The sequence below is a fragment of the Mustela lutreola genome, chromosome 2, assembly GCF_030435805.1.
Source record: "Mustela lutreola isolate mMusLut2 chromosome 2, mMusLut2.pri, whole genome shotgun sequence".
Taxonomy (NCBI): Eukaryota; Metazoa; Chordata; class Mammalia; order Carnivora; family Mustelidae; genus Mustela; species Mustela lutreola.
In genome coordinates, this window is record NC_081291.1 from 80,496,953 (window position 1) to 80,520,902 (window position 23,950).

General features: G+C 39.7%; 1 protein-coding gene across 3 annotated transcripts in view; it reads left to right on the forward strand.

Annotated features, from left to right (window-relative positions):
* Positions 1–2,714: 2,714 nt before the first annotated feature.
* Positions 2,715–23,950, forward strand: part of SLC4A7 (solute carrier family 4 member 7) — a 108,812-nt gene continuing 87,576 nt past the window's right edge. The window contains exon 1 of one of the 3 annotated variants that reach the window (XM_059162430.1): positions 2,715–3,090. In XM_059162430.1, coding sequence (XP_059018413.1) covers positions 3,031–3,090 — 60 coding nt within the window. In that variant the 5' untranslated portion in view covers positions 2,715–3,030. The remainder of the gene's footprint in view (positions 3,091–23,950) is intronic. The other 2 variants (XM_059162428.1, XM_059162429.1) reach the window with 2 other exon arrangements.

Below are 23,950 nucleotides of genomic sequence, written 5' to 3' on the forward strand. Positions count from 1 at the left end.
TGCCTTTCAGCACCTTGGAACATTACAGTCATTTACATTTGATGAAAGTGATTTTAACACATTACCTTCTTTACTCACCACAATATCACTTCAGGATGAACTCTGGCTAAGCCAGAATTAAATGGGCAATTGAGAATAATAAATTCTATAATTCAGACCTTTACTACATTGTTTTTCTAGTAGTTGGGATCAAATGAAAAGTAGAAAAAGTACATGGCAACACAGAGGTTACTCAAAAAATAATTGTGAATTAAATAAACTAAGGGCTTATTTTTAATTTTTTTTTTTCAAGATGGATGAAGAGAAACTCATTTTCTAGCATGGTTTCCTGAGTGTGTATATGTATATATATTTGCTGTTGTTTTTTAAATATTTTATTTATTGAGAGGGGGGAGGAGCAAAGGGAGAGAGAGAGATATACAAGTAGATTCTACACTCACCACGGAGCTGAGTGGGGCTTGATCTCACAACCCTGAGATCATGACCTGAGTTGAAATCAAAAGTCAGTGGCTTAACCAATGAAGCCATCCAGGAGCCCCTTCTGAGTGTATATTGTTAAGCCCTTCTTGAAGCTGACTACTTAGCTCTTTCAACTCTGGCTTTAAGGGTCATGGCTCCTACTTCGTTCCTGTTACTACTGTTGGTCACATCCTCAGCTGTCACCCAGGATGCTCTTAGGTCTTAAAGGATGTCCCCTTGTGCCCCTACTTCATTCAGTTAATCCAAGTAGAGCTTACAAGGGCCAAGAACTCTTCTGGGTGTACTAGGAATTTAACAACAAACAAAGCAGAGCCCCCCCCCCCCCCTGCCCAAATCACTGCTTGAATGAAGCATACATAAAACTATGCTAATGTATGTATACAAACAATAAACATGATAAAGCGTAACATATATAAAATGTTTTAAGAGGGTAAGTGCTGTACAGAAAAATAAGGCAGAGAAAGGGAATGGAGGGTGTTCTGTGTACACTAATTACAGTTAATGGCTACTTCGTAAGAGAGTCCAGAACAAATTCTTCTATATAAATCATATTCATCTTAGAGAGTGATGGTATGGGTACAAGTGATGGATGCCTTCAACAAATTTATAAGGTGCTTTTTTTTTTTTTTTAAATTCCAGGTCCCCTCTTTCTTCATATTCTTTTCCTTTTCATTCTTGATTCATCTTTTCTTCCCTTCTTCTTATTGTTGTTCAACTATCTTTAATGAGGCATTGGATTGGTGCAACAGAAAGAGTAGGTTTACTAACTAGGACCTAAAGCCACTTATCTCTATGAGCCTCAGTTTCCTCATCCATAAAGTGGTGATAATAAAAACATTTTGTAGTGTTGTGAGGATTAAAGATGAAGCATGTTTACAAAACATCACAGTCTCTAATTGCAGACCTCTTTAAATGGTAGCTATTATTAAAAGCACATCTGCTCTTATCCAAGTAAGTGGATCTATGTGTGCTAGACTCAAAGTAACTCTCTGGAAATAACTCTCTGGAACAAAAGGAGACTAGGACCCAAACCAGGAACGGCTCTTGCAGCATCCTTAATTTTCTGACAAAGGGCTTTGCTAATATCCTATTGGAGATGGATAAGACATGTGCTCTGAATCCTCTGTAACATAAAGTCTCTCTCCAAAGCACTGATGAAGCTCTTATTAGCTAGCTTTCTTATCTTTTTTTTTTTAAGATTTTATTTATTTATTTGACAAATCACAAGCAGGCAGAGAGGCAGGCAGAGAGTGGAGGAAGAAGGCTCCCTGCTGAACAGAGAGCCCGATGTGGGGCTTGATCCCAGGACGACCTGAGCCTAAGGCAGAGACCCCAACCCACTGAGCCACCCAGGTGCCCCTAACTTTCTTATCTTTTTAAAAATACACACGACAGCTCGGCGAGGAGCCTGCTTCCTCCTCCTCTCTCTCTCTGCCTACTTGTGATCTGTCAAGTAAATAAATAACATCTTAAAAAAAAAATACACAGGATAATCCTGTTATCAACAATGCCCATAATAAGCATGCTGTGCTTTTATCCCAGGTTTGCGGATAAAAAGTCAGTGAGCCCTTCCGTGACTGTCGGTGGCAGGTCCCATTATCATTCCCAGATGGAGCTGTGGATATTTGAGAGCTGCGCTCCAGGTGTGGATATGTGGGGGTGGACTCAAGAGTGTGGGAGCCGCCGTGATGCCGGGACAAAGGGACAAGCACTCGAGGATACCTCGTGAGGAGGACTCCCTGTTTCAGGGCCTCGAGCTGGGGTTCACACCTCCTGAACTGAGAGGGGGGAAAAAAAAACCTTGCAGGAGTCCTGAAGACCAGTTAGTTCCTTTGGGGTTCCTGTGAGCGTCCTTCATAAGCGTGGCGTCCTCCTACCTTCCTGCTACTCTAAAGAACGTGGTTAGGAGGTAGGTGCGTTGGTAAACCCCACCGCACTTGGAAGCTTCAGGAGAACCTTCCACCCGAAAAACGAGTTAGACGCTCTGTTTCAGTAAAGATTTTACAAAGAGGGCGGAGCCTCGTGAGGAGGTGGCCTGGGGTGGTGCACGCGGGCCTCTGCGAGCCGCCGATTGGCTGGAACAAATGCCTGTCCCGCTTCCCTCCCTCCCCGTGTCCGGTGGCCTCGCGGCAGGGCCGGCGGGCGCGCGGAGCAGGCTGGCTGTGCCAAACTGGCAGGGGGCGTGACGAGGGAGGCGGGGAGGGGGCGTGTTGGGGCGGGGCCCGGGCGCCGCGCGTCACGGTCTGCGGCCCCGCCCCCGGACCCTACGCGGGTTACTCCTCCTCCCCCGCCTAGACCTCCCGCTCGCTCAGTTCTCGCTCCACGTTCCACGCCGCGGCCTCGCTCCCCCGCGAGAGCCAGCGCTGCGGCTGCCGCGCGCACACGCTGCCCCGCGTCTGCCGCGCACGGCTCTTCCCACGCGCGCGCCTCGGTCACGGACGCACGTTCGTTTTCTCTCGCGCGCCCGGGTCTCGGCGGCGGCGGCGGCGGGCGGCGGGCGGACGGCGCGGGGCAGCTCGGTAGCGGCCACCGCGGGCTGGCCGACGGGCCATGGAGGCGGATGGGGCCGGCGAGCAGATGAGACCGCTACTCACCCGGGTAACCAACAGGGTGAGGGCGCCGCGGGCGGCGGGGCTCCTCGGCGGGAGCGGGGCGGGGGGGCGCGGAACGAGGCAGACAAAGGCGGGGGCGCGGCGGGCGTCGCGGTCCGGCCACTTCGTCCCGGGCCCGGAGCCACTCCGCCGCCCCGCAGCCGCACGCCTCGCCATCCCCTTTGTGTGGGCGCCCGGGGCGCGGGTGCGAGGGGGCGGCGGCGGCGGCGGCGGCGCCCTGGAGGCCGGAGTGGGGGCAGCCGGCAGCGCGCCGCGGGCATCCTCGAGACCCGCATCCTCGCTGTGGCTCCGGCCACGGGGGGCCGTCTGTCTGCCCTTGACCCCACCAGCTCTTCCTTTCTCCCCTCTGCGCTCACCTCCCTTACTCCTGGGCGTTCTTCCCGGCCGGGGTCTTCGTTCCGGCTACCTTGGCGCTGGATTTCAGATTAGCCCATCGAAAACCCATCTTCTTTCTCCCTCTGAGCGCGGCTCCACCTGTTTCTAGCCTCAGGCAGTGGTGAAGAGTTGGGGTGAATCTTTTCCCTTCTTTCGCTTCTCCCTGCCGGGTCCGCGTGGTATGCTTTGTTCGGTGAGTTCTCCGGCCGCGAGGACGAGCTGCTTTCGCGGCCAAGGCTGCTTTTCGCTGCTGACTCTGCCTGGTCCGCCTCCTCCTCTTTTGGCGAGAACCAGGGGAGTATCCTCCTGCCGCAGGCCAAGTAGAAAGAGGAAAGTGTCTTGAGCCCTCTGAGCTGCTCCTTCTTTCAACAGCCTAGCAAAATCTCGTATCCCGGTGGCTTTGGCTTCAGGATTAGAGGAGGGGGTTGCGGGGGGAGGCTTTTAGAAGGCCAGCGTTCCCGTTTAGGATGCTGGACCGGCGGCCCATGCTCGAGAAACTGACTTCCTGCTTTCATGTAGAATACATGTGTCCCCACAGTTGTGATTCTCTTTTCTCTTCTCTCTTCGTAATTCCTGACTCAAAAGGGCATGGAAGTGTTATAAATTTTCCTACTTCCAATTCTTACTCTGTGACCAGCAAAGGAGGGGTGGTTGTCCTGAAAATTTTCCAGTCTTTAACAACTAACAGGAAAATTGCTTTTCGTGTGTTTTATTCAAGACTTTTCTTCCAACTCGCTCCCCCCACCCCCCGCCAATCTTTTTAAAGAATATTGTAAGGCCCTGGAGACTGGTCATTCGTTATTACTAAAGTATGTTCACTTACAAATTCTCAAAACATGGAGGAAAACGGAGTCTCCAGACAGTGAAGTCATTTAGCAGTGGTTTTTGGGGAAGATCAAGTCACAAGGATGGTAATGGAATACTGGAAACTCGTTCTAAGGAATCTTCAGTGATTCTTTGTGTGACATTTTGAATAAGCTGAGTTTGGGAGGTTTCTTTCTTTCTTTTCTTATTTCTCTGTTACTGTGTATCAAACAGTGTTGTCACATTTGCAAATTTTCAATTCGGAGCAGTTAAAGAACATTCTAGTGTTCATAAAGCTAGATGGAAGCTATGTCTTCTCAAATACTGTCTACTTAGCTAGCAAAAGAAGCGTAGTAATGCCATTGCCTTCTGGATCAGTGATTCATTCATTCATTGTAATAACACTTAGAACCTATTTTGTAGTATTCAACAAGACAGAACCAGCTCTGCTGTACTAGAACTTACATTCAAATGAATGACAAAGGAATTATCAAGCACTTATAGATGGCCTGGCTGGGGAGCACTTTGGAAGGTATACCTTCTAAATCTTTGGGAAGGTAAAGACTTGGCCACAGCAAATGTATACAAATCAGTATCAGAAATCAAATATAATAAGCAATCACAGCACACAGTCTAAAACCAGAATGGGAGAACAGGAAAACTGTTGATTAAAGTAATACAGACCACTCTAACTTAAAAACTGGGAAGAGAGGAACTCTCTTGATACATGATCAGTTTTCCCCTGGAAAAGTCATAAAAATGTAAGATTATGATATTCATCAGTCATTTCTTCTTTAACAGGCAGCTACTTGGCATAGCCAAAAAAAGTAGAATAAAATTAATATTTATAAAATGAAATCTTGGGTATGTGATTATGCAAAATTTTTGAATAAATTGGTGGTAGTTTATATTGCTCTGAAACAAGCCCATCTGTTCCATAATTTAGGCTCTGAGGTTTCTTCTGCTTCTAAAATTCTGTTCTTTTCATTGATCATGGTTTTGGGGTAGGAGAAAAGTCATTTATAAAAACGCAACTTTTGGCGCCAGGGTGGCTCAGCGGGTTAAGCCTCTGCCTTCGGCTCAGGTCATGATCCCAGGGTCCTGGGATCAAGCTCCACATCGAGCTCTCTGCTCAGCAGGGAGCCTGCTTCCTCCTCTCTCTGCCTACTCTGCCTACTTTTGGTCTCTGTCTGCCAAATAAATAAAATCTTAAAAAAAAAACTAACAACGCAACTTTTGTTTGCTTCTACAGAAACTTATTGCAGGCCTCCCTTAGAAGTGAACTGTCAGTCTTATTTTCTGGTATTAAATATTCTGTTACAACAGATAACAGTTTAGAAGGTTCCCAAGTTTTGGCAAGCATTTATTCTTTTAAGCAGTACACTATTTAACATAGTTCTGTTGCCACTGAAATTTTTGGTCTGTTTCATGAATTTTGTTGTTTTACAATTTCATTTATTTTATGGGTATTAAATTATGTCCTAGGTGCCAGGCACTGGGGATATGGGCACACAAGGTAGAGTCCTAACCTCACTGAGTTTATTTTGGCATGTATAGTGAACACACTGATAGCATTTGCATTCCTGCTAATCTATTTATGAGTGCCAGTTCAAACATTTTCCTGAGTTCATTAGAAATGCTTTTAAAAAAGTAGTCATTCAGTAAATAAAACATAATAACAATATACTGTGAATTCAGTGGTGATTGACAAGTAGAAGGTTTTTCTGGTGGTTCTGTAAGCATAGTCTTTGGGATCTGTGGTTAGGTATTGATAACTCAAGAGATAATATGTACCCAGCATAGTATTAGAATTTTAGTTACCTTTTTGCCTTTAGTTGGTTTCTCTGCATCACAGTCCATGGAGTTGTAATAAAGGGAGAGACAGGAAATCTCATCTGTGCAAATGAAACTGTAGGACAATTGAGTTGGATTGAAGAATTGTTTTATTTGGTAATTGAGAGTGATAAGTATAGATTTTCTTCTAAGAGAGCTTAGGATATGAAAATTAGAATCTTTTTTTACACTAGTCTTCTGTTTCTTGAGTAGGTTAAAATCGAAAGCCAAAGTAACCTGTTGTTAGAGGAACCTGGTTTATTTTAGTGGTATGTGGTATGCTAACCAATATATTTTAAAGCCTTAGTAGTTAAACTTGTCAACATCCTGTAATGGGTTGTTTTTCTTCCTCTTTCCTTCCCCTTCTTTCTTGCTATATTTTACCACAAATATGATCTTGAAGTGGATAGGATCTGCAGCTCACAAAATGGGCTATTTACATAAAAGAATACAGGTAGATGCAGAGGGTTAGTGCTATTGTCAGCGGGGCTTTTGATTTATATTATAGCTTCTTCTTGTTGACTATAGATTCGTCTGTAGTTGTCTGCTTTTTATGGATTCAGTATTTCTAATTTTGCAGTAAGCATGTATCAGTAATAAAGATCAGTGTTTATCTATGTAAGGGTGCCACAACCTGCCGAGATGCTTTTTAAGCCCACTTTTGAACCAAGAGAGTTTTTGGTTCCTGTACAAAGCATGTAGTCTATAGCTTACAATGAATCTTGCCTCTGTTTTTGTTTAGTAAACTACTTCATGTATTTTGTTGAGTAATATTCATCTAATTTTATAACTTGGGGAGACATTTAGGATTATTTGTAATTTTGATGATAATAAACCATGAAGGGGTCTGCTTGGCACGATGTTAGGATAGTGTTTGTTACTGTTGCTGTTAACAGTCTTCCTGAGGGCACAGGACTTAGCAGCCTCAAGTACTGCTAGGTTTCCTAAATGAGTGATTCATCACTTCATGAACTGGACATTTTTAATGACTGTTATGAGAGGGGCCACTTTTTTTTTTCAGTGCTTGGTTTAGGAAGATAATGTGATTATGACATAAATATGCACTTTGATCTGGAGCTGATTTGTCAGTGCAGAATGGTTCTAGTTTGACTATAAGATTTTCATATTTACTCCAAAGAGGATATTTTTAAGTATTTTGATTTTTATTAAGCCATCGTTTGGATTTAATAAGTCTAAGGAGTTGTTTTTTGAGCAATGTCCAAGTGAAGGATAAAGCATACTCTGCCTTTTCATAATGAAATAGAAGAGACAATTTAATATTTTAAATATTCTTTCTTTTGTAGAGAATATGAGATTAGTGTCACTAGTTTTTATTTTGTTTACCTGTCAGTATAGAATTGTCCTCTTTTTCTGGAGTTCAGGACTGTACTGCTTCTTTTTTGTCAGATTGCCTGATTTGGAGAACCTGTTGAGTTATATGTCATCCCTGACTAGGAACTTGGGAATTGGATATACCTTTGAAAATGGATTCACATGTGCAGCCTGCCCATACTTTATATTATAGAATGGACTGTGGACTGATTTCTCAGAAGAGCATGAGAAAGGAAAACATGATACTTTTAATCTCTTCTTCTCATCATTTGCCATAGCATACAATTAACACTTGGTGCTTTTATGTTTGGTGCATGTACTTTTATACGCAGATTGTTTTCAGCTTGATACCATTCCTTTTTTTTTTTTTTTTTTTTAAGATTTTATTTATTTATTTATTTGACAGACAGAGATCATAAGTAGGCAGAGACGCAGGCAGAGCGAGAGGGGGAAGCAGTCTCCCTGCTGAGCAAAGAGCCCCATGCATGGCTCGGTCCCAGGACCCTGGAATCATGACCTGAGCCGAAGGCAGAGGCTTTAACCCACTGAGCCACCCAGGCGCCCCCTGATACCATTCTTTATTCTGGAAAAATACTGGAAAAATAGTTACACAGACTCTTACTTAAACAATTGATGTATTCAACAAAGATAGGAATGTATGTAGCAGACTCTCTTCCCATTGAGTTCCATGGTAGTATTTGGAAAGGTTTTCATTAAGAAAAAAAGTTCACTTAAGAAACACATTTTTGAGTGGTGTCTGGGTAGTTCAGTCAGTTAAGCATCTGACTCTTGATTTCAGCTCAGGTCTTAATCTCAGGGTTAGGAGATTGAGCATCCCCATCCGGCTCCATGCTGGGTGTGGAGCCTGCTTAAGATTCTCTCTCTCCCTCTCTTTAAAAAAAAAAAAAGAAACAAAGAAGGAAACAAATTTTTTTTTAAGAGATCTTATTTATTTATTTGACAGAGAGACACAGTGAGAGAGGGAACACAAGCAAGAGAGAGTGGGAGAGGGAGAATCAGGCTTCCCTCGGAGCAGGAAGCCCAATGCAGGGTTCGATCCCAGGACCCTTGGATCATGACCTGAGCTGAAGGCAGACACTTAACAACTGAACCATGCAGGCACCCCGAAACAAATTTTTTAAAAAATATTTTATTTATTTATTTGAGAGAGAGTGTGTGCACGGAGCAGGGACAGGGGTAGGGACAGAGGGAGAAGCAGACTCCCCACTGAGCAAGGAACCCCTCTTGGGGCTCCATCTCTGTACCCTGGGATCATGATCAAAGGCAGTCACTTTAATGGACTGAGTCACCCAGGTGCCCCCAAAGAGACAAATTTTTGATAAGAATTTAGATTTCATTTCTATTAATAGTTTGGCTGCTGGGGTGTCATTGTGATTAGAAAAGCATCTTTTCTCTTTTGTAATTGTAGCACTTTTTAATTTTTGCCATGGGTAGGTAGGGTTTTGGGGGTAAGTGTCAGGAAATGGAAGGAAGAAGGGTATTATTGGACTCTGTTTATCTAAATTACAACAGATGCCCCCTTGTAGGCAGATTCAAACTAGCACAAGACTCCATGAGAGGAGCATGGTCTGGACTTGAGTCTCCACCAGCTCTCCCTGAAAGCCCTTTTGCCTTTCTGTAGGATACCAGTCCCAAATTGAATATGGTAGCCCCACATTTTTTGCTTTTCAATTTAATACTTCTGCTCTAATCGTTTTGCTTACTGGACTGTAATCATGCTTGGGGATTCTTTGCTCTACATTTTAAATTCCCAGGATTTTTTTTTCTCCTCTGGGCATTCACATTGTCACATTCAGATCTGCAGCAGATAATGCTGTGTGATGTGAAATGTATTGCATTCTGAAAATCCTGGATGTTAAGATCATATTGTACAAAATGAATTAAAGACCCAAATGTTTTAATCCTGTAAGAGTCTAGTATATGTATTTAAAATGAGAGACCTCTGTGTAAAAATCAGACTATAACCCCTCGTGATAGTTCCCATAATTATTTAGTAGACTTGACTTTGCTTGATACCATTAATTGTTAAACATGATCCCTTTGAGTGTGCTTTGTTTGCTTTGCACCAAGGTACACTTTATGATGAATTCTCTCCTGTTTTTTCATTAGCTCTGGATTCTGTCCTAACATTTGGAGTATTAATGGTGCCACAGATAAAACAGCACTTATATTCAAAATTATTTCCAAAACAGATAAGACCATGGGGACTGTGATCCATGAATCCCCCAGAAACTGAAAAATTTTATGCTTGTATGCTTTCTTTCCGGGAGAGGATCAAATGGCTTGACATTCAGATCTCAAAGGGGTTTATAATCCAAAAAGTAGTGGAAGGAATGCTTAGCCTAAAAGTTAGCTCAGCTGGTGTTCTTAGAAGTTCATAGAAGTCTTATATTTTGCTTAAATAGATGACAATAATTATTATAGCCCTGGTATTTGCTATGGTTTGTTTTGTGGAATATTTAATCTGTAGCAGGTTTTGCCAATTAAGTTTGGGAAATGTCACACACTGTACTTTTCAGAGATTCATACTGCATAATGACATATTAAAGGCTCTGAGAAATCCTATAATAAATACATTAAACTTTGGTGGGAAGAGAATATAGTCATGGATATTTCCATTTCCAGTGAAATGGAAATTTCTGGTGGTTCTTACAAAATATGAGCAGTAGGTCACTAATCTATGCTAATACAGGTCTAAGAAAGCAAAGCCTGTGATAGTGATAATTCACTTTGTTACAGTAGCAGGAGAGTTTTGAAAAATAATCACTTAAGACGCTTTGGGAACAACCTGATAAGGTTAGGTTGAATAAATTATGGAATAGCCACAGAGTGAGGTATTACAGCTATAAAAAAAGATTGAGGAAGATCTCTTTGTACTGATGTGGACAGATCTCTAGGATTAATTGATTAAAAAAGTAAAAGTGAGTGACAGAGGGCACTATACAGTGCTTTTTCTTTATGGGGATAATAAGAATGTATATTTGTATTGACTAGTATTTTTATAAATACATGGGAAAGGAAAACAGAAAACCAACAAAAAATGGTTGCCATGAAGAGTATGAGGGAACAGGACTTGAGACAGGAGTGGGAGCAAAACTTTAATATGTACCTTTCTATGTGGTTTTGGTTTTGAACTGTGCAAACACAGTATTCAATAAAATAGGATGGTTTCTTACATTACTTTATGCCATGGATTAGCATAACTAGCTATTTCATGAGTGACTTGGTATAATTTAGTATGATATCGGCTGCTTAATTTTTCACGTTAAAAAAGCACCATAAAGGGACGCCTGGGTGGCTCAGTGGGTTAAGCCTCTGCCTTTAGCTCAGGTCATGATCCTGGGGTCCTGGGATTGAGCCCCGCATGGGTATCACTGCTCAGCGGGGAGCCTGCTTCCTCCTCTCTCTCTGCCTACTTGTGACCTCTGTCTGTCAAATAAACAAATAAAATCTTAAAAAAAAAAAAAGCACCATAAAAATGGCAAAGTTGTTAATACATGCTTATGAGTAAAGTCACATATTATATGTCTAACTCTATTACTGAATCTTCGGTCCTTTGACAGCTTTGAGTTTGCATGTTACTGATGTCCTGATCCTCTTCGCCCTTTCAACGCCTATCTCTTCGGGGATTTAGACTGTGGAGGATTAAGTAGAAGGCATGATGTGGAAAAAGAGGAAAAGTGTTGTAAATGAAGTGCCTTAGGCCTAGGAAAGAACTGCTTGGTTACATATATACTTACACTTAGAATTTTCCTTTCGATTTTTATACTTACCTTCAACTGAAGATCATAAGTGTTAAGAAAGAAATCTTCCAGACTAATTACGATTAATTGTTGAGATTACAGCGGCACAGTTGAGGGGCCACCACTGAACTGTGTTCCTTGTTTTGCTCTAGAAGGGCCCATTACCTTGAGTGTGGTGTGACTGCTTTCCCATAGAGCTGTGCAGTGTGGCAGTGCTGTGGGAAGACATCACTGTAACTATGGATTCTTCCTGTTGTATGTACTCCCTGTAAAATGTCAGTCCCTACATTTAAAACAACTAGTTAAAAATAAGACTAAGAAATGATTTCTCTTTAGTCAGTTTTTAGAAGCCAGTAATTTGGAAGAGAGAATCATCTTTTTTTCTTCTCTTGGAAGTATTTTTATATTTATATTTGAGTATAAACCTCAGTGGTATTCTGAGACTTCCCAGCACTTCAGATGGAATAATGAAACCTCTTCGAAGGGAAGCACTGGGTAAGGAGGAGGAATGCCATGATTCTCATATTGTTGTGAATTGATAGTCTAGGATTTATCATTTTGTCCTTTGCTCTGGGGCAAGTGAAGAACAGATAACTAACTCTTTAGAGAGAGCCTGCTTTGAGGCACGTGTTTTATTAGGTATCTTTCAGTCACTTATTATCCCTGTTACAGATGTGAACTTATAAACAGATTTCCTGAAATTTCCCAGGCCATACAATTAGTAGGAGGCCAAGCTAAGATTTGAGCTCATGGTCTATGCTAAAGCACCACTTCTCCCTCTTGTTCCATTTCTCATTAGCCTCGAGTAGTCAGTGATCCTGTTTGTCACTACCATTTAACATTAATTACATTACATTACCATACCTAACATTAGGTAATTTTACATGTGTGATAATTGAAAGCTCTATTTGCCTTAGATAATGAACTGTATTTTTATATTTAAAGGTTTTTATTACTATAACTTCTGTGAATTTGTTGCTAATATTAATGGAAATTAAATATTTCAAAGAAATTTGCCTCTTTGTCTCCAGATTCAAGGAATGTAATACATTTTTCTGGATCATTATTGATTCCTCAATTTAGGTCTGTTCTGGGGTTTAACACATAGAAAGCAGTCAATGACTGGTCAGGGAATGAATATTAGGATAATGTGAACTCCTAAGATTTGAAGTTAAATATGGTTAATTGTTTAATCAGTCCGTTAAGGAATCTTATAGGATTCTGGGGTGTTACTATCAAAGAAAAGACTGCTTTGCTTGATGTAACTGCCAGTAGAAGAGAATATTTTTTGCCTTGGTTCTAGGGGAAATATTGAATAAATACACTTTGGATTGATCTCAGAGTAACAATACTTAATACTTAACATTTTTTAAACTGAGATATGATTCAAACAAGTGAGTATTAAGTACATTAAAATGAAAATTTTGATTCTTAAGATACTTCACAAGTTCTAAATACATTAATACTTGTGTAATATATGATTTTTGAAAATCTACAAGTTTTAATGTATACTGTTATAAAAGGACTAATGGCAAGAAAAGAGATCCCAAATTTCAGATATGATGTCAGCTGTTATATATATTGGTTTGAAATTGTGCTATTTCTCTTAATTCGTTAGGATTATTTTTTTAATCTATTTTTATTTATTTATTTATTTTTATTTGATAAAGAGAGAGATCACAAGTAGGCAGAGTCAGGCAGAGAGGGTGAGGGAAGCAGCCTCCCCGCTGAGCAGAGAGCCCGATGCAGGGCTCAGTCCCAGGACCCTGAGATCATGACCTGAGCTGAAGGCAGAGGCTTAACCCACTTAGCCACCCTGGCGCCCCAAGGATTATTACTTACATAAAAAATAGATGTATTTTGGGCGCCTGAGTGGCTCAGTGGGTTAAGCCGCTGCCTTCGGCTCAGGTCATGATCCCAGGATCCTGGGATCGAGTCCCGCATCGGGCTCTCTGCTCAGCGGGGAGCCTGCTTCCTCCTCTCTCTCTCTCTGCCTGCCTCTCTGCCTACTTGTGATCTCTGTCTGTCAAATAAATAAATAAAATCTTTAAGAAAAAAATAGATGTATTTTGTTCATTTGCTTTTAATTTTGTGATTTTGTGGTCTGTTGGCCCTCTTGCTTCCTGGACTCTGCCTCCCTAACTTCCCAGTCCATGCATCCTGTTTGCACAGGTGCCATAACTGGCTGGTGCACTGACTCAGTAGAGTCCTTTCAGTAATATTCTGTATTTATTTTTGTTTTGCTTGTAATTGTTCCCAGATGACCTTATAATATGTTCAGGAGGAATTTCCTTATCCATTTTTGCACATATCATTAGCAGTATCCTTAGGAGCCTCTTTAAATCTGGGCAAATTGATCTCCCTTTTGTTAGGAATAAGGTATTCATTCAGACTAAAATTAGCCTTCATTTTGTATTTCATTTTATTGAACTGTTTTTATTATTATTTTTTATTTTTATTTTTTAACGATTTTATTTATTTATTTGACAGAGAGAAATCACAAGTAGACAGAGAGGCAGGCAGAGAGAGAGAGAGGGAAGCAGGCTCCCTGCTGAGCAGAGAGCCTGATGCGGGACTTGATCCCAGGACCTGGAGATCACGACCCGAGCCGAAGGCAGTGGCCCAACCCACTGAGCCACCCAGGCGCCCTTGAACTGTTTTTATTCAGTTAATAGGAAATGCACTACATAACCATGAGGCCAAAACCTTATTTTCAGGAGAAGGTAAAATTTGGACGCAGCCTAACTTTAGCCCCTGGTGCGACAAGTGTGTGCTTGGGTTTCACACAACACTGGGTTCTCATACATAATCTGCCACCAGGTGGCCTTGGGCAACTAACATCTTTGAATCTCATTTTTCTCATCTATAAAATTGAATTATAATACTTATAGGGCTTCTTCAGGATCATGGAAAAGAGTATACTGTGCATAAAATGCTGAATGTGCCTGTGGAAACATGTAATTAGTAACCAACCTGTATTCTTATGATATACCTCATATAACAGAATTCTAAAACAATTATTCTACATATTGATTGAAAAGAAACAGAAAATAAAGTCTTGACTATCCTCTGACATTGAGATATTCTGGATGGCTCTGTGGGAAGGGGTTAGGTATTGGGAAAAATTGAGTCTTCTACCTGTATTTTTCCTTTACTCTCACATGACTGCCACTCTCACCACACTTCTGACAATAGATGTGGGATGGGGTGTTTACTCTTACCAAACAATTCTGTGACACGAGCTGGGTGTTCTGCTATTTAATTCAATTCTGGCACTGTCCCCTTGGAGATATCATCTGATCCCCAGAGTTAAGTACCCTGAGTCACACAGCTGCCCCTTCAGATGCCCAAGCCCGGTCCAGGTTGTCACCTGTCCTTCTGACTGATAGCTAGGAAGTGGAGGTTCCCCTGACTCCTCCTTGAACTCGATTGATATGCTAGAGCAGCTCACAGAACTTATAAAATCAGTTTATTTATGGTTTGCCACCTTACTTTAAAAGGATATGATAAAGGACACAGATGAACATCCAGATGGATGAGATGCATAGGGCAAGGTTGTGGAGCTTCTGTCAGTCTCTTTGAGGGCCGCTCTCCCAGCACCTCCACCCACGTGCTCCAGCCACCTGGAGGCTCTCCAGGCCTTGTACTTGTGGAGACTTAGGGAGGTTTCATCGAGTTGGCATGACAGTCATTAACTCCATTTTTCCCCTCTCCCCTCTTCGGAGAGTGGGCTTAGGGCTGACTTCCAAGCTTCTAACCATGACCAGCTCCCATCTAGGAGTCACCACATTAGAATAAGAGACCTTGCTCTCATCCAGGAAGTTCCAAGGGATTTAAGAGTTCTGTGTCAGGAATCAGGGACAAAATATTTAGAAGTTTAAACCATAGTCTGATTATTTTCATATTTAACCACTCGACAAAACTTTTAAAATGTAATATATGTCTTTCCTTTTGAGAATAGAGTGCTGATTACTGCTATTAGACTGTTGTGGTCTTTTAAAATCTTATTTTAATTATTTTCTTTTGATATTGGATTTCTTATGTGTTTATGTGTTATGTATTTATGTGCGTGCGTATACATACCACATCTTTGTCCATTCATCTGTCGAGGGATATCTGGGCTCTTCCCATAGTTTGGCTGTTGTGCATGTTGCTGCTATAAACATTTGGGTGTAGGGGCCCCTTTGGATCACTACCTTTCTGTCTTTGGGGTAAATACCCAGTAATACAATTGCTGGGTCCTGGGTAGTTCTATTTTCAACTTTTTGAGGAAACTCCAAAGTTTTCAGGATGGCTGTACTTGATTGCATTCCAACTGACAGGGTAAGAGGGTTCCCTTCTTTCCCTTTTCTCTAAGGGAAAAAAGTTTTAGATTAAATTTCATCATTTCAGATCACAGTTAAAAAGTGCAAATTCCATCTTTTACATAATTGCATTTATACTCAATTTTTATGTTAATTTACTTTGCTCTCATCTCCTAATTGGGTTGATTTAGCAATAAATGGGTTAAAAAGTTTAAGTAGTAAATATTGAGTGGATTGACCACTATGGATTGTTTTATACTTAGAGTGCTTGTGCTTCCTCAGTAATGGTTGTGCACTTCAGACAGGGGCAGTTTGAGATTCTGATTTGTTGGCAGTGATCTCAGATTATCAAGGGTTGCTGCATCTTCCTGTCTCTACAATAGGTAGAGGTATCTGATTAGAGAAGTGAAGTTTACCGAGAAAAATTTTTGTAAAAAGCCCAATGATATTGTTTCAGCTTTATTTTTCATTCTGCCTCAAGAGAATGGCACACACATCATAATCAGTGAGCATTGATAGACTAATTTTGGTTGGACCTGTTGGTTAGTGTTTTAATGTTCATGCCTTTAATTACTCAAGGGATAACAGCTTTTGCTTTAGTTTGTTGTATGACATAAATGAAGTTGACCTTTGTTTTAGAGCATAGATCTAGGGCCTTTAATCAGAACTTTTTATTTAAGGTGTCGATCGTGAAGTAAAATTTTAGTTTACCCCTTTTCACTTTGTCCCTCATTATTCAAAATAGTTACAAAGCTAAAACCTCGACTAGCCTCTGCTTGTCCAGCTTTTAAAGTAGGTGTTGTTAAATAAAATTTAGGAAGGATAACCCTAAATATTCATTCCCTGCATCTTCTCCTCAGTTTTTCAAGCGGTTGTGATTTATTAGTGATTTGTAAAAACAATTTATTGGGTTATCACAAGCATTAAAAAAGTAATAGAAAATACCAAACAATACATTTGGGTTAATGATTGTTTTGTGAAACTTTCATTAGATATATATATGTACATGTAAACAGGTAACTGTGTATACTGTAGTCCCAGGGATTCCTGTTAAGAGACAATTGGAAATCCATTTCTGTAAGGTTAACATTTGATTATTTTCTTTTGGGAATTATATATATATATATATGTGTGTGTGTGTGTATAAAATGTTTTCATTTAAAATTTTAACAAATCCAAATAAATATCTAGATTAAACACTATCTTTTAAATCTAAGTTAATGCTATATCAGAAGGTTTTATATTGCAGAATTTAACTTCTGGTTCCATGTATAATAAGTGAGGTATAATGAGAAAGAAGAATTTCCAACAGATATTCTTCTGTTCAATTTTAAATTCTTATCAGCTGTTTAAGGCTTTAGGATTGTGGTCAGCAAAACAACCTATATGTATGTGTGTAAATAAAAGTTAGTCAGTTTAGTTAGTTTGACCCACAAGTAGCTGAGGTATTGTAGTATTTTTATGAAGATGAGCATTCCATAGAGAAAAATATTACCTTTAATACTCGAGCACTTGAATCAGTTCTCTATTGCTGTACATTACCTGCTTTGAGATTTAATAAGAAGCAAGATGAGAAGCATGGACTGGTTAATGGTATTAAACTGTAATTCTTCTGTTCTGTGTATATGTAAATACATAGAGAAGGTTTGAAAGAAGACACCTTGTTTATTGTATATATTGTGTAGGGTAATCCTTATTGACTTAGGCTTTTTTTTTTTTGGAGAGGGATCTGAAGGAGATTCCGTTTGGTTCAATAGTTTATTGATGTAAGGAGAAATGAGTCTGATTCTGTTTCATAAGCTGTAATTTTTTTCTTAATCTCTACACCCAACATGGGGCTTGAACTCACAACCCTGAGATCAAGCGTTGTTGTGCTACCAACTGAGCTAGCCAGGTACCCCTGATAAGTATTAGTGAAGAAAGCAAAATATGTTCCTTATGATACCATTTTTTAGTGTATTAACTGGAAGGTGATTTAATATTGGATATTATTAATATTGAAATATGTAAAAATTAATATTGAATATCTTGGAGGTGGAATTTAAGGGTAAATAGAAGATTATTTGTTCTTGAAATTTTTACCTAGAGCAATATATTATTTTTAAAAAAAATTAAGAGATTTTTGTTTGTTTATTTGTCAGAGAGGGGGAGAGAGCACAAGCAGAGATGGGGGCGGGGTGGGGAGAGGTAGGCAGAGGGAGAAGCGGGCTCCCCACTGAGCAAGGAGTGGGACTTGATCTCAGGACTCTGGATCATGACATGAGCCGAAGGCAGACGCTTAACCAACTGAGTCACTCAGGCGTCCTAGAGCATTTATTATTTTTATAATAGAAAATATATATTGTTTTAAGTAAACTGTACCCCCAATGTGTGCTCAAACTTTGTGACTCTGAGATCAAGAGTTGTGTGTTCTACTGATTGAGCCATCCAGGTGCCCCTATAATAAAAGTATTTTAAAGTATATGAAGTTATTCTCTTACAGCCACTTCTTACCCAGATTCATTATTCCTAGAAGAGTTCAATTATTTTTTAGGGATTGGACGAAATGGTCATGTTTTTCACTGGATCATCTTAGCTCCTTAGCAATAGCTTTAGCTATTGACCACTGTGTTGAATTTTTAACTGTAAAGATGGTTATAGTGAAAATAATTTTCATATAATTGAGATTTAGGCTCTTGATAGGTTTAAGTGTATTTAGGCTTGGCAGCATCTTATATGAGGTCCTCTAAATTATGCCATTCTAGAACTAATTTCCTTTACCAGGTTTTAAAGCCTAAATGATGTTTGAGCTTTTGATGACTGTTTGAGAAGTCTTCAGTGGGCTCTTGGAGAAATATTTGTTTCTGTTTTGCAATGTTGTAAATGTGATCTGGTAACAGTATCCTCCCATAATTCCTAGTCTGAACCTTGAGGCTCTCCGGTTATTTAACCTGCCTTTCATTTTTGTTTTGGTCTATTGCCTGCATTTTTCTGTCCAGTTTAGAATCCATGGCCCATATCTCCAGCATTTGCTTTGTTGTTTGAGGACATTTATCATCCTGTCTCTTGGTATTAACTATTTCAGTAAATTCCTAATTCTCAGGCAGTTTATCTGTGTTGAAGATGCTCAGAACAACTGGAAAAATTAAGTTACCCAGCTTTTTAGGTTGGTACCTCATGCATCGATGTTTCTTTCCCTCTGGTTCCTCATCAAACAGAAAATACTCCATCTAATTGTCTCCTGTTCTCTGCAGTGGGTACACCGAACATTCTTGCTTTGGTCAGAATGTATTCTCTCACCCCTCAGTCTTAGTAAATATTGCTACTTTCTTCACAGAGGCACTAGAGGAAACCAGAAGGGGCTTCATACACTTCATTTACTTGGATCGCTCACCTGGAACTTGTGGTGTCTTATGTGGGACTTACCAAATCTTTTCTTCCTGTGTTTCGTATCTCTGTGAATGGCACACTATCTGCTTGGCTCAAATTTGAAGATGTGAGCACTGTCACGACTTTTCTCTCCCTCTACCCAAACCCCAAATCCAGCGGATTCAGCGTCCTATCTCTGGTAGGTTTCCTTACTCCATACTTTCTTTGATCATTGTAGTTCAGGCCTCTATCTTCTTTTGCCTAGAATAAGGCAATATCTTTCCAGTTGCTTCCAGTGTTAAAGAAAAAGTTATTCAGTGACACTTGCTAAAGAAGATAAAACAGACTTTATTTAAGGGAGACCATCATGAAATCGGTGTAGGGACCACTTCAGTGGAGGAGAGGGATTGGACCCAACTCTGACTCTAATAAGGACAAGAGGCATTTATATCCAAGAAGCAAGGATGGGGGTCATTAGATGGAAAGTTACTAAGAGCAAACAGCAGAGGGTAAGGGGGTTCTTGTTAGGTAAGCTTGGCAGAATCTGGAAGGCAGGACAGAGTGGTAAAATATCCAAGATGGCCAGACACCAAGGATGAGGGATTTTCATTAATGATTTATCAGGGTTCTCACTCAAACTGAATCCCACAAAGACAGAGAGGGAAACCCCAGGTCTGCTTAGAGAAGCCTGATTAAAGTTTGGTCAAAAGAGAGAGTTTTTGTCACCAGTTTCTACATTGTTTCCTTGCTCGGTGGTGGTGGTGGTGGGGTGTCTTCATACTAATGCATACACTCCCCTTTTTAAAGTCCATTGCTCTCAGGGTGAATCTAAAACTTGTCTGTGTACGCGTGTAGTGATCCGAAGGGACATCTGCACTCACTCCAGTGTTCATAACAGCAGTGTCCATAATAGCCAAACTATGGAAAGAACCCAGATGTCCATTGACAGATGAATGGGTAAAGATGTGCTACACACACACACACACACACACACACACACACACACACAGGAATACTACTCAGTCATCAAGAAAATGAAATCTTGCCATTTGCAGTGACATGGATGGAGCTAGAGGGTATTATGCTAAGCAAAATAAGTCAATCAGAGAAAGATAGTTTATCATGTGATCTCACTCATGTGGAATTTAAGAAACAGAACAGAGATCAAAGGGGAAGGGAGGGAAAAATAAGACAAAAATCAGAGAGGGAAACATGCCATAAGAGACTCTTAATCATAGGAAACAGAGGGTTGCTGGAGGGGAAAAGGGTGAAGGGGTGGGGTAACTGGGTGATGGACATTAAGGAGGGCATGTGATGTAATGAGCACTGAGTATTATAAGACTGATGAATCACTGACCTCTGCCTCTGAAACTAATAATATACCATATGTTAGTTGAATTACATAAAATAAAGGAAAAAAAAAAACTTAGCTGCACCCTGAAAGGTCTAGCCTTTTCCCCCTTCTCTACCTTTATCTGTCTTAATTGCTCTTCCCTCTTTTCTGCATTTCAACCATAGTCAAATTTTTTTAGTTATTTGAAGCTAGTAGACTTTATCATCTTTGGGTCTGGGCATACGATATCCCTACTCCTACCACAGTGCTTGATGCATAATAGGCACGTGATAAATATCTGTTAGATGAGTAAGTGGACAAAAGAACAAATAAAAGTATGTTGTATAAGGATAGGTATAAACATTTCTGAAATACATATATAGATATCCAAATGATTTAACTGGTGAAAAAGTAGATTTAAATCCTGTATTCAAATGAAGAATTTTGTGATAATGCAAGGGCAACTTGAATATTTATCATAGTGCATACTATATTTTCAGTAAGATGCAAATTTGTATAAAATGAATGGAAAATCATTTGCATTGAACAGGCCTTGGATATAAAGGTTGGTACTCAATTTCCCTAGATTCAGGTTTGAATACTATTTCCTGGCTACATTTACTGATTGCTTACTCTGTCTCCTAGAATTCTTAAGGAGGGACTCAAATGAGTATGAAACCATTATCACAATTGAAAAGGCAAGTTTCAGTATGTGTCTTACCTATGCTGGGATCAGTTTTTTTGTTTTGTTTTTAGTTTTTACTTTTCAAAATGTCCATGTTTCGAAATGAAAGCCAAAAAAAAAAAAAAAAAAAGCCATATGTGACTTGTATCAAATGTAAACTAGCAAGGAATATTTCATTTTTACCACTAAGAATCTTTGTTGTATATGTACAGAATTAATAAAATTCTGTGTAAAGAAACTTACATCTCTGGGGTGCCTGGGTGGCTTAGTTGGTTAAGTATGCAGTTCTTGATTTTGGCTCAGGTTATGATCTCAGGGTTGTGAGATCAAGCCCCCCCGTCTGGGCTCTGAACTAGACATGGAGCCTGTTTAAGATTTTCTGTCTCCCTCTTCTCTTCCTCCCCTCACCCATGTGTGTGCACGTGCTTCTCCTTCCCACCCCCCAATTCTCTGTCTCTAAAAAAATTTTTTTTTATCTCCAAGGACCTTGAAATTAGTTGGGAAATGGTGATAAATATATTAAGAATAGATTCAATTTCACTTAAATATAAAATGTGAAATTAACATAGTATGAGCAATAAAGACGATCATGTAGTAGGATGGTACTAATTCTTTTTTTTTTTTTTTAAGATTTTATTTATTTATTTGACAGAGAGAGAGATCACAAGTAGGCAGAGAGGCAGGTAGAGAGAAGGGGAAGCAGGCTCCCTGCTGGGCAGAGGGCCCAATGTGGGGCTCAATCTCAGGACCCTGAGATCATGACCTGAGCAAAAGGCAAAGGCTTAACCCACTAAGCCACCCAAGTGCCCCAGGATGGTACTAATTCTTAATGTTACATTGTTTTCTGCCAGGAACTTGTCTAAGCTCATTGCCTTCATTATCTTGTTAAATTTTTATAAATTATCAGTTGTGATACTGTTATTGTCCACATTCTACAAGAGAGGACACTGAGATCCAATGAGATTAGGTAATTTGCCCACTTTTGCATAATAAAGAGTAGAACTGGGATTCGAATTCAGGCATCTGACTCTAGAATCTATACACATTAAAGTAATGTTTTATCTTTAGCCAAAGTAAACTTGTTTTCAGATTGCATTTTGTGTGTGTGTGTGTGTGTGTGTGTGTGTACATATATAGACAATATTTTCATTAGTATTTAGTGTTAATTTTACACTAATGTGACATAAAGAGATAACTTAGTGGATTAAGTCATTAATTGGAAGCTGTTTCAATTAACAAAATGTTACAGTGTTCATTATTTAAGCATGGTTTTATTTTCTGAGTCCGATTTTATTTCTCACATAGCCACCTATTTTAAAGGTTACTGTTTATTTTCCAAATGCACTAACCATTGCAACATGCACTTTATATCTTCCAGAGATTTTATGATGTTTTTCATTTGTTGTAGTTTCTTCTTCTCTGCCTTTTTTGTTTTTAAAGACTTTATTTATTTTAGAGAGAGAGAACTCACATATGAGCAGAGGGGAGAGGCAGAGGGAGGAGAGAGACATTCCCTAGCAGAATCCCTGCCCACCTTGGAGCCTGAAGCAGGGCTGGATCCTAAGGTCCTGAGATTACAACCTGAGTGGAAACCTGGAGTCTGGATGATTACCTGACTGAGCCACCCAGGCATCCCTGTAGTTTCTTCTTCCTCTTTGTACTTGTCAGCTTATCCTTTAAAAAATTGCTTTACTATCATGTTAGTAAATATTAGGAGAAAGAAGACATAGGCTCAAACCCAGTTTTTGATCTCTCCTGTTCCTCGATGACCTCAAGTCATTTTTCTTTACTTCCCTGCCTTCTGTAAGCATAAAATGAGTTACTCCTAGAAGGAACCTTTATTTTTAGGCCCATAAAAATGTGTCTCCTGTTAGAGAACAAATATGGGAACTTTTGGGAGAATGCAAAATAAAATGTCTGACCATAGTGTTTGTTTGATCAATTTGTTGCTTAACGTAGTTAAAGTTAGATGATGTGCTTTTGAGCTTGAGGATAATTGCCTGATGTATTAATTTTATTCAAGTTTGGGCCTTTTGAAAGATAAATATTACTTGAATCTTTAAAAAAATATCTAGTATCAGAGTAATTGCAACAACCATTTATTGTAATTGGTAAAGATCTGCCAGTTTATCTGCATAATAATTAAATTTGGTAACATTTTAATTTTAATTTTTTGAACTATTACAGTTTATAATGGAGCTTTTATCTTTTTTTTTTTTTTTTTTTTTTGAGCTTTTATCTTGATAAGTAAAAACAAATAGAATTATTTTAAGTATTCCAGGCAGGGTCCTTTTGGTTTCCTGGGATCAGAAATCTATTTAAACTTGTATAGTTAAAGAGATCTTCTTCCTGGACAAGCATCCGAAAGAGTTAAGGTGGCTTTGGAGCGCAGCTCTCTCTCACCTGCCTCTTCCTCATTTCCCACACATGGCTGCTTTGTGATGTGCTGCTTGATGTCACTCCTAAGATGCCTGCATCTGTTTCCATCTCCTCTAATTTTTGCTGTCAAGCTGATAGTCTTTAGTCTCAATCCTTCTAAGCAAGATTAAGACTAAGAATTCTAATTTAACAGATTAACCAAATAAGTGCCTTGTGGTGAAATACAGGGACAAGTTACGATGATTTTCTGGTGTATTCAGTTGATCTGAAGGAGTTACTATAGAGGTGCTCTGTACCAAAACCACTTTGAAATGTGAAGGTTTAGGCGAATAGGTAAGGCCTGAGGGGCTTGTTTTGTAGTATCCGAAAAGTATGTGTATGTAAAAAGATTTTCATTCTGCCGTTATTTACTTAAAAGTATTGTATCAAAACTATAGTAGGAATACACTGATAATAGGTAGTTTTCAGTGAAACTGTTAATCTTAAATGCAAGTTCAAGATGAATTTTTGCCTGTAGGGTTCATTGCTAAATGCGGTTTTTTATAAAAGGATGAGGGCTTTACTATTGTGGACATTCATGACAACTTTTGAGGAAGAATCTGGTAGATTTTGTTGATTTCTTTTATATGATCTTAAAGAGTAAGTAGTAGCTCCCACTGCAGCTAAAGCAGTGGTTTCTCAGTGGGTTTGTGTGTTGGGCT